Here is an 11,200-nt window from a genome sequence, read left to right on the forward strand (position 1 = left end):
CCATTTTTTCTTTGCCTCTGCCAGTAGAGCAGCTGATTAGATGAGACCCGCTGGGGTGTCTCTCCATAGATATCTGCAGGGTAATCTGTTATCTAATAGTTCTCCAGGGAGGTCCTTTTTATGGGCTTTTCTATTGCTGTTTTGCTGATGATAATGTGATGCGCAACATGTTGTGAAAACAAGCCTGATTTGTATGTCTCAGAAGCAAATAACTAGATGACTTATTTCAAGATAAACATATTTTAGGGCTGTACATTGCTTGGTTTATTTTATGGGGCAAACATCAGTTGTGGTCTGTATTGCTTTATCATCTGTTCACTTAATAGATGGAGGTGAGGCACTGGTTTTCCATTAGTTTAAAGTCTGATCCTTTTCATAAGCTGAGTTTTCTTTTTTCCCCTTTTCATGGGCTTTGTGCTGCTGGGGCTAGCTCAGCCATGTGCTAGTCTCCTCCTCCTCCTCCCCTTCTCTTAACAATCACATCGCTGATGAAAGGCTACAGACTCTGGAGATTACACTGTAGGTATCAGTGACATTTCACTAGTGATGGCATTGCTGAAAAGTCAATTGATTTAATGATTTTGTTACTAGGGTGGTGCTGCCATGACTTCCCCAGGATGAGACTTCATCACTCTCAAAGTGGGTGTGAAGACAGTCAACCTAAAAATACCAGGAGTCTGGGAATAACAGGAAGCCACAGCAGTGAAAACTAGTTGGAGGGATGCTACAGGGACTTTCTCTCTTCCTTCTTCTGAATGAGGCAGGATCGATGCCTCAGGCTAGTGGCTGCCCCCACTGTGAGACATGGTTGGACTCTCCAGAAAAGCATCTTGGCTCTCACAAGGGGAAGAGATGCAGATCTGTGTGCTCATTGAATGTAAAACATTCCAGTATCCTAAAAGATAGGGAGCTCAGCCCTGTGTTTCTCACCCCTGCTGTCCACATGTCACCCCTGGGCAGTGGCAGGGTCAGCACTGACTTACTGCTCACCCCCTTTCACATACCCTTCTCAAAAACCAGGAAAAACCACCTCCTCCCTGCAATGGACATGCAGATACTGCGACTGCAGTTCAGGAAACCACTACCACTTCGAGGTGCCTTCAGGAGGTTCACTGCCTGTGGGGTTGGCACAGTCTTTACCAGCCCTGTGCTCCACAGCATGGTTTCTGCAGTGCTGCACTGTTTGTACCTGGGTTGGCTGTGCTGGCCTGTGCCTGCTGCAGCTTGCAGCATCCCCATGCTCTTGCTGGGCAGCAGCCCCATGGGTGACATTGTGACATTCATCCTTCCAAGGGATGAAGCATTAAGAAGGGGCTGACAGGAAGACTGAGATGAGCAACATGGACCCAGCCAGCTAAAAACTCTCTCTGCTGTTAGGAAATGGTAGGCAGGGCTAGTACCAATATCACCTACAACCCCATTGTGCTGGTCACTGTGTTTTTCCAGCTGTGGCCAGCTGGGGACCATCTCAGTGGCACTGCTGGCAGAGACAGTATTGAAAAATACTGCTTAAGGGAAAGAGCAGTATTGAGACCTACCTTCTCAATGAGAAAACCAATATATTTTAAGCTGTTGCTATAAACCCCAGTCCTCTGTTCCTCCACAAACAGATCAGACGGAGCATGGCGAGGGATCAGGCACTTGACGGCTGCAAAACACATCGAGTCATGGAGAGCAAAGACAAACAGGCTTCATATGAGAAACTGTGCAACATCAGACAGCACTGGCTATTAATTTGAAAAGAAAAATTTAATTGGGGGTTAACCATTGGATTTCTCTGGATCACAAATCCAAAAAACACTTCAAAATCCCTGGTCAGAAAACAAAGCTTGGATTTATCCAGGATTTATCCAGAAAACAAAGCACCCTGGATTTATCCAGGCCAGTAGAGATCAGGATAGACAAAAAATGATCAGGATTTTGCCACTAGACGTTTTGGGTGCTGGCAGAGAAGCAGAAAACCCTTAATTGGGCAAAATATGACTTGGACCTGGTGTAACAGAGAAGCTGGGTCTCAGTAGTGGAGATGTCTGAGAATCCAGTGAAGTAGGTCTGCTGAGAGTGGTGCTGTGGGAAGGGCTGTTTGGCCTTCTTGCTCAGCAAGTTTAGAAAGGAGATCTGTGGGTTTTAAACTCCTTCTACTCACAGAGAACTCTTCTACTGAAAGTATCATGACGCTTCTTGATTTAGGCTTCAATGACATTTTTCGGATAGACTTTTTAGGCTAACAGAAGGGGGAAATGAGCTCTTGTTCCTCCAGAAGGAGATGACAGTGTATTTTAAAAAAAAAAATATGTATGAGGGCTAATTAACTTGGCATTTACAGCTTAGCATTCTCCTAGATACATTTACTCCGAGACCACATTTTGTTGCAGGGAAGTTTCTGCCTAGCATCTCTTTCCTCCTGCTGCTTCATATGCTGTGATATTAAGGTCACGAGGTATCTTCCAATATCCATTTCAGTGCCTTCCAATTAAGTAATGAATAAAGCAAAGATCCCAGGTATGGTTTAGCTGTGAGGGTGGAGGCATCTCTCAGAGGGGCTCCTTATAATCCTGGTCAATGCTTCAACAGCTAGGAAGAGCCTCTTGGGACAGGGTCCTAGAGCAGCTTGCTACAGAGCAATGATTTAACTGGTGGAGATGCTGTTGTTGCTTCTCACTGTAGAGGGAAACTCTGAAAAGGTCATACTAATGAGGGGAAGGAGACCATTTTGGTGAGGATTTTATCTCTTCCTCTGACGCTAAGGCCTTGTCAAATAATTTCCTCTCTGAGCATGCTGTGGTTATGGTTAGCAAGCTGGGGGGTCAGACAGCCCAGATACATGGGCAGAATGGGGCAGGTGAAAAAACTCACGTCCTTGCTGCTGCAGGCTCTCCAGGCCCCTGCTGTGGTGTGCAGGACATGGCCACCAGCCACCTATCCCACCACAGGAACTCCAATATCCTGTTTGCTTGTGCTATGCATGTGCTTCATGGCTATGTGGCAGAACAAGGCAGTGCTTGCTCTACTCAGTAGGGAGGCACAGCTGAAGAAAGAAAGCTTAAGCTTGTTTCAACAAGGTGTGGTGACTACGTTAAAATTATCTGGATGTCATTTAACTCTCAGCAAAGTCCTCCCTCTGCTGCCAGGATCATTTTCTGCCCCAGCGAGCATCACCTGCCCTCAAGAGAGCATCCAACACTAGAATCCAACTGGGAATTTGTGCATTATCTAAGTAATTACCACAAAGAAGGGAAAATGGGTTCACCTGTACCTATCCAGAGAGCAACCAGACACAGTGGCAGCCGAAAAAAAAACCCTACTTAGAGAAAGCACCAACATAATGAATCACCATAGTCTGCATGAAAGGGTAGTTAATAGGGTGCTCTCATTCCAAAATCGTATTAGATGGCAATGAGTTCACGTCAGTTGCTCTCCCCACACTTCGCCTCTCTGCTGTCCCAAATTGAGTTAAGGTAATCCAGATGCACCTCTTACTGCTTTAGGAGAAAAATATGGCAAGATCAGTTATTCACTTTCCTCACTATTCCCACAATACCAAGCTATAAATATAAGTGGTGGTGATGGGTAAATAAACAAATGAATAAAAGACACATACACAAACTCCAAACAAAACATTCAGTTGTTGTGAAACTCAGAAGCATTCATCAGGGCTCCAGTGTATTAAAGATGATACAGAATGGACTCAGCATCCAGCTTTTGAGGCTGGTAAGTTAGAATTAGGGTAACGTGGCTAGTGAAGAAGACAGGCAGGATGGAAAAAGGAATGACATGTGATTAATAGAAATAACTGTGTGAGAGACTAGTGTTAATAACCAATGCTTCCCACAGCTCTCCTGAGTGGAATATGCTGCCTACCTAAAAGCCCATCACAGCTGCATTTAGGTGGGTGCAGAAGAAGCCTCCCAAGGAATATTTCTCAGAGTGAGCTGTTTCTAGGTTAAGTCCTACTCTATAGCAAGAAAAACGAGGCTATGTATTTTGTAGAATCACCTGCATGTATTTACTGACTCCCCAGAGATCATGGCTTGGCACCACTAAACTGCAGGCTGGCTCAAACGGCTTTTAAAAACAGCCACCCCCACTCTGTTTGAAAATGGCTCCAAATTTTGATCCTTTTCTTGATGCAGCAAAGCTCCTTTCTGCCCCTGAGCTCAGAGAAGCAGGTGCTCTTGTCAGGCAGAATATCTCTGCCTGAGATACTCTGCAACAGGCAGAATAACCAGAAGCACATCTCAGAAGCACATGATGTACTAGGTTCTCTGGAGACTGCTAATAATGTTTGATTAATTTTTATTATCAGTGTAAGCAATCTTTGGGCTTTCTGCATCTGCCTTATTTAGAGTTGTCATTTCTTTCTTAGTTAAATGGCAGCTTCTACAGACAGTGATCTAATTGTTCCTCAGGACCAGCTTGAAGCTACCCAAGATAAGGATGGTCATTGTATGATTTGCAGTACACATGATTTGGTCTTTAAGGTGCAGATCAAATAAAATGGAATAGCAGATTAGCCAGTAATTGAATGAAGTTGAAGGCAATGTGCAGGCTGATGCTGGGGTCACAGAAATGCTTGGGCTGGACAAGGTTGAATAATGGATCAAATCAAAATATGCATGATGCAGTCACCAAGAGGCAGGACAAACAGCTTTTCAGCAGATAGCCTGACCTCATATCATGCAAACTGCTTTGTCTGTCAGAGCAATGAGCTTTTGCAGTGGATTTTATACTGAGTCCTTACAGTGCTATAAAACTCAGGACACAATACTCAGTGGCTGCTGGTGGGGCAAGTGCCTGGGATGGGTTATGGGCTGTCACTTATGGACTGCCAGCATCCTTGCGTGTGATGCAGGAAGCACCTTATGCTGACCCCTGTGACAGTGAACCTGGCTCCTGAATGCATTTTAGGTAGCACACAGAGGTATGAGGTGAGGGATGCTCAGAGGACTGCTGTTGGAGGAAGTGTGCACAGAGTCTGGCTTGCTGTTGCAGCCGTGATGCCCTCTCATGGGCACTTGCAGGTCCAGAACATCAGAGGTGGTAAGTCAGCCATTGCTCACACCTCAGTATGGCCATGACTGGGCCAGGACAGAGCACTTGCCAGCCCTGAAGAGTGTTCAGTGTCAGAAAGGGGATAACTCTGTCAGAATCCAGCTGCACATTCCTCTCAGTTGGGCAGGCTTGGAGAAGCCCCTTTGTGGGCTCTAGCCCTCTGGTGAGTCCCATTTATATCCCAGCACTTTCTTGGTTATATCGGGCCTAAGTTTGCTTCCCTCCTATCCAGACGACAACATGCACTTGTTGAGGCATGTATGGAGTAACTGGGAGTGGTAGAGCCAAAGCCACAAACTGAGCTCTTGGTCTTCATATAAAAAGCAAAACAAACTTAGAATCTGTACTGGAAAAAATGTTTTAAAATACTTTTAACTTAAAAGAACAGAATGACTACCATCCTCCAACTCACTATAGCACTGGTCTGGGAGGCAGGAAAACAGCTCACTTTCCACCACTGCCACCAAGCTTCAGTGTCCTGAATTCATCTTTATGCTCCACATTTCTTATCTATACAGCCAAGAGCATCAGCTCCAAAGACTTGTGCCTGGATAGCTGCTGGTTTGACTGGCCTGTATTTGGCCCTTGTGAAGGCCTTGCTCTTGAGGTGCTCCCAGAAGGCATACAGCTTTTGGAGGATGGGCAGGATAAGGCTCACTCCCAACAAAAGCAGATCTTCCTCTCCACAATAATTAGTCCGAATAACTCCTTGACTTCTATTACATGAGATGAGGAGTTATTTGAAGTGCTGTTATATTTTAATTCATTTCAGCATACATGGAGAATCAGGCACATTGTACCCAGCACCAATGAAAACAAATATAGCCCCCAGAGCAAAACCAAAAGTCATTCCAAATTATATTACTGAGCAGCAGTGTGCAGTATAAAATGGGAGACAAAACTCTGCCATCTCCCCAGTGTTCGGGTGGTGGAGAGCTTACTACTTTCTGTTCTAACAATCCAAACATCACTATTTGAAATAGACCTTTCTTTCCTTGCAAAACACTTCTTGTTAATTGAAGGAAGAAGCATTGTCTGGGGTTGAACTCTGCAGCCTGGGTATGGCTGTCAGATGTGATGAGGCAGTCAGGGGGAAGCTTGCAGGGAGCTGCTTTGCAGGGTGTTGTCATGGGAACAGAGCAAGTAGGGCATCCTCCATGCCGTGTCTTCCACATAAACTCTGGCTATGTAGTCGCACAAAATCAATGCTGTTCTGCAGCATGAGAAGAGCCAGCTACTAGGCTGTCTCTATTAGAGGTTCAATCTGAATGAAACACAATGGCCAGAACCTTCCTATGCATGAATGTGGCATTACTTCTGATCTGAATAGAGCAAGACTTTACACCAGCTGAGTGTCTAGGCACAGATGTCAGAGTGAAAGGGCTGACATGAAAAATACCTGCTGGAACTACAGTTTCTTTTAAGAGCCCTCTGAAATATGGCCATGTTAGAAAGCAGTTACTGAGGGCCTTGTTTACTTAGATTATTTCTCTTGATTTTTACTGTCTGTGCACATTTTGACAGGCTATGGATTTGGCACCCATAATGGTTCCACGGCAGAAGGCAAAGGGTAGAGCCCCATGTGTACATGTTTGGCGTACAAGCTAAGAATACAAAATATTGACATAATGTCAATATTTGTGGTCATCTGAAGTATCTGACTCCCTTTGCACAATGCTGTCTTTGAATGAAACTTACCTCCTCTGTACAGGTCTATATATGTGGAATTACTCGAATTTTCTTCTATGTTTATAAGAAAAACCTCGTGTGATACTGTGGTTGCTAGAGATAAGCAATGGTTAAGAATGAGAATGAATAAGAATATCAAAAACCCTGCTTGTGCAGTTATAAGGAATTATGTATCTAAAACAAATAAAGCATATTGTTAATGTTACACCACAGAGACCAGTGACAGTATGATCAAATGCAGTAGGTAACCCAAGGTCTGAGAAAGGCTGAAAATGCTAACTGAAAAAAGGTTAAAAGTGCAAAACTCAACTCATAGCCTCCAAGCTTTCATTTTGCCTTGCCCAGGTCTGCTGACAAAGAGCTCTTAATTAAAGCAGGTATCTGCAGTACAACTGCACTACTGTCGCTGACCCGGGCCAGCAAGATGCTGAGCCTATGTTCCTCATTTCCTATTGACACTGAAGTGTGAATGAGGGGCCCACATCCATCCAGGGCTCGCTTGATGTGTACTTTGGAAAACAGACCAAAATAGCAGGCAAGGGAAGAGAACAGAGCCAACACATGGAGGGGTTCCTAGTTATTTGTTGAGGTTATTGATTAAAGCCCCTCTGCTTAGCAACAAGTTTGAGAAAAGTAATGATAAATTGTTACAAAAGGCCTGTAGCTGTATCATAAAAATAGCCTTGCCTTGTCTTTCATGTATCTCTCACTGGCTATGGTGTTTCCATGCAAGTTGCAGCAAAGATTGGAATGAAATCTCTGGCACTGAGTAGAGTATGTTCCAGATTCATAGTGACTTTATGTTTAGTGCTAACCTCTTTGACTATAAAACAGGGAGCACATATTTATTAGAGTAATCCCAGTGGATTACTCTGCATGGGGAAGAAACTGTGGTTCGTTTTTGGGCATGGTTGCCTCCATGCAAACGTGCTTCTGGCAAAGGCTCTCCTCAGGAGAGCAAGAGAGAGTACACGACAAAGCGTGTGGAGCAGCACTGACCTTGTTTCTCCCCTGAGCAAGGCATGCAGCGTGCCCAAGTTCATGCCAGGTCAGGCCTACCAAAGGCTCTTAATAAATTTTGGATTAAATAAACAAATGCTGAAGCTGTTCTTCACACTGAAAGGAATGAAGTCTGAGTTGTGGACCTACAGATAGTGCTTAACCAGCTAAAGCCCCCTTCTCACCTATAAGCTGCTGTTCCTTGTGACTGCAGTATGTTTCCTTTGCTGAAGGAAGGGACATGCACCAGGAATTGCATTGATAGGAGTCTGACATATGTCACTGACACCATATGCAGAACACAGCATACTCCCTATGTATCTGAAATGGGAGTGAAGTGAAATGCTCCACTATACGAGAGTACCAGCTGACCTTGCATTAGCAGAGAGGGACCTTGAACTTGTACAGCCTGCAGAAAAGTCAAAAGTGGATTCACTGAGACAGAAAGATAAAATAAATGCCATGCTCTTTCAGCACTTCCCTCCATTTGCTTCATATCATAAATATCAATACAGATATAGAAATACAGAAGTAAACAGTTTGTCTGGCTTGCCCTTTCCATATGCATACATTCCTGTTGTGAAAGGCTTTACGTAACTTCTAACAGCAGATTGCAAAATGATGCCTCGGTTATGGGAGGAAGCCACCAGCCATTACATTGCATTACGGTAATGTAATGGGTCTCTGAGATGAACTATATTTGGAAAGCTTGCTTTTATTGTAAACCTTGTACCCCATCCACCCCGCCGGCATCAATTTCTCTTTCTGTTCTCCAGAGACCATGAGGCCAGAATATAAGTTAGACCTGAAGAGAGCCACCGGGTGTCTGGCCCAAAACATAAACCCATGAGGCAAAATTGTGCTGTTTATTTTAAGGGATGCAGTACCAGCAACAGAATGTATTCAAACGAATGCTGATGACTGATCTGCTGAAAGGTGAATTTCTCATTAGCCTAGAGCAAGCGACATTGTAATTAATTGCTTCCCACACTTCTCTGCTAAGTAAACACTGCTCTAATAACAAGTGCTGCCGTCATTTAACTTCTTTAACTGAACATAGGGAATAGACAAAAGAAAATCTGTATTTACTTTGTTTTTCTTTCTGTGCAAATGTCACATTGCTTTCATGTTGGCAATGACTGCAGAAATGCTGATTCAGTCACTTATTTACATAATCCCTTCAGATTTTTCTTCTATATGATTGTTGATAATGAAAAGATTTTCTCGTCTGAGAAAAGGAAGGGAAGCAGGCGAGTTCTGTATGTGAATAGGCTGAACTGACATAAAAATATGGTAATTTGCATTAGTAAAAAATTATGGTAAATACCATCTACCCTACCTGCTCTAAGGAACATCCACCCCATGACAATGAATGCCTGTTCAGCTGCAGAGTGCAAACCTATATAGCAACCCTATACAAATTTTTTTACACAGCACAGTAGAGTCCAATGTTATTACCACTTAGTGCATAAAGTTACTTTACAGGGAAAAGGGTTTAAAATACTCTTATACACATGTGAATCAGTGCAGCACAGTAAGGAGGAACAGAGATACAGCTGTGGAGACAGTGTTCTCACGGGAGAATGGATAATTGGTACATAAACTCTGAATAATCCTGAAAGATACAGCGAGGCCATGAGAGGCCCAAGGAAGCTTAAGCAAGCAAGATAAGAAGCAGCTAGAATTCACTGATGTAATGAGAACTGTGGACTGTTGGCAAGCTTTCGAGGTCAAGTTCCCACACCTGTGCTTAACCAATTATATGCTAGTTGCAAAGGGTCTTCAGGACATGTATCCAATCATAATATGCCAAATCACTGTAAGTGCATGTAAGAAATAGTATTTAAGGGGTTAAGGGTTTGTAATAAACAGCTTTTTGTCTGATCATATTGATCTCTGACTGAGTCCATGTATTTTCTGCAGCATACAGCTTAGTGCACAGCTGGCTACAGAGATGATGCAATGTTGGGGAGGCTCCTGGAGCAGGAAAGGAAAAGCAGAAGCCTGCTTTGCACATATAGTGCCTCGAAATATAAAGCTCTTAATAAGCTACTTTCATCAGATGACTGAACAGAAAAGATAAGCCCCTGGGGCGGCTCTCCCCCACCAACACCTATGGATGATCTGCCTGCGCTCTGTCTTTGTTGCAGCCTTGTATTTTGCTCCTTGCTCCAGCTGTGCCCCAAAGACCCAGGGGGATTTGCTGCTCCCCATGGTTTGTCTCCTCTGTGGCCAGGGTGGGAGCAGGATTGCCTCCTCTCCAGAGCCTCACAGGCAGGGCCTTTGAATGATCAAAGGCATTGCCAACAGCTCTCAGGGGGGCTAGGTGAGTGGGCCTTGATGATGGAGACATACATGATGGCAGCTACAAAACTGTAAAAAGCTGACTTTTTATGGTGCATGATAGCAAAGCACAGGGTTTAGCTTACAGAGGCAGCACATAGCTGCAACTCAAAACAAATCTTGTCATTAAAGTGTAGGAGCCCAGCTCCACTAATCTGAAGACAGCTGATGCAGTAAGGACTGAGTTCACAGTGCAGGGAGCAGCTCGCATGCTACTAAAGCCCAGACTCCACAGATAAACCTCTGAAAGCTCTCCTGAAGATGAAACCTATCTTCAGCCTTTCTGGCAGATTAGCTAGCTGAAGAGCAGTTTTGCTCAGAGCAATCATTTAATCATCCTTTTTCTTAAAATCATCCTCTCTTCACATGTTTTAACTTCTGTTTTTTAAACTGTACTTTAACAGGAATGCTTCTGATACTGTTGTGCTGACAAATAAATTTAAAAAACCCCATACAACAAAACCCCAAACTCCAAATGATAAAACCTTCCAGTATCTTTTTTTGTAATAATTCATCCAGCAGTTTTGACTACTAAATCATTACTTAGTGTTTCCTACAGGAAGAATGGACTCATCTTTGAGAAAGAGTAATCTTTGCTTCTAGCTTGCAGCATCAAGAGCTTGTGGCTCACAGGCTCGTATTTCTTTTTTTGGTGTCCTTGGATTTGAGGAAGCTCCAAGACTGGCCTTTAATGTCCCAAAGGCCATTCCAACCATCTAAAAAACATGCAGTTATTACCTGTGTACTAGAGCTCTTTGAGAGTGTTAGAAGATCAGTGTATCAGACTAATAGAAACCCTTTTCTACCATGAGCTCTTCCAAATGCAGTGGTGCCTCTGAAACTGCACATTGTTTACTTCAGCTCAAAACTCTACCCGTGTTTTTCTAAGGATTCAGCACGTTTTTCAACTCGGCAGTCACCTCACCCATTGCAGACTATGAGTGTGGGTGGTGAGGGAGACACAGAGCCACCTTCACGCTTCAGAACACTTTCACTGCAGATACAGTCATTAAACAGACAAATTGTTTGGCTAAGGCTGAAACCTGATGTATGCTCATTATACTCTGCTGGCAATTTTCCCTGAATTTTAAATAAAGGTGTTTTGTGTTTCCATAGT

At 43.8% G+C, this 11,200-nt stretch overlaps 1 protein-coding gene and 1 long non-coding RNA gene across 2 annotated transcripts in view; one reads left to right on the forward strand and one right to left on the reverse strand.

The window, feature by feature from the left end:
- Positions 1-250: 250 nt before the first annotated feature.
- On the reverse strand, positions 251-1,202 carry LOC133274740 (uncharacterized). Its single transcript, XR_009745225.1, has 2 exons — positions 1,031-1,202; positions 251-555 (listed from the first exon to the last, which is right to left on the reverse strand). It is a non-coding gene; the product is annotated as an uncharacterized LOC133274740 (long non-coding RNA).
- Positions 1,203-7,160: 5,958 nt separating this feature from the next.
- The window catches only part of RPL27A (ribosomal protein L27a), a 230,984-nt gene continuing 226,944 nt past the window's right edge, over positions 7,161-11,200 (forward strand). Inside the window, exon 1 of the mRNA XM_061462973.1 lies at positions 7,161-7,167. Coding sequence (XP_061318957.1) covers positions 7,166-7,167 — 2 coding nt within the window. The 5' untranslated portion in view covers positions 7,161-7,165. The remainder of the gene's footprint in view (positions 7,168-11,200) is intronic.

Source organism: Pezoporus flaviventris, unplaced genomic scaffold, assembly GCF_033815535.1.
Source record: "Pezoporus flaviventris isolate CSIRO_AGI_PZ_B2104156 unplaced genomic scaffold, CSIRO_AGI_Pfla_v1 ptg000036l, whole genome shotgun sequence".
NCBI lineage: Eukaryota > Metazoa > Chordata > Aves > Psittaciformes > Psittacidae > Pezoporus > Pezoporus flaviventris.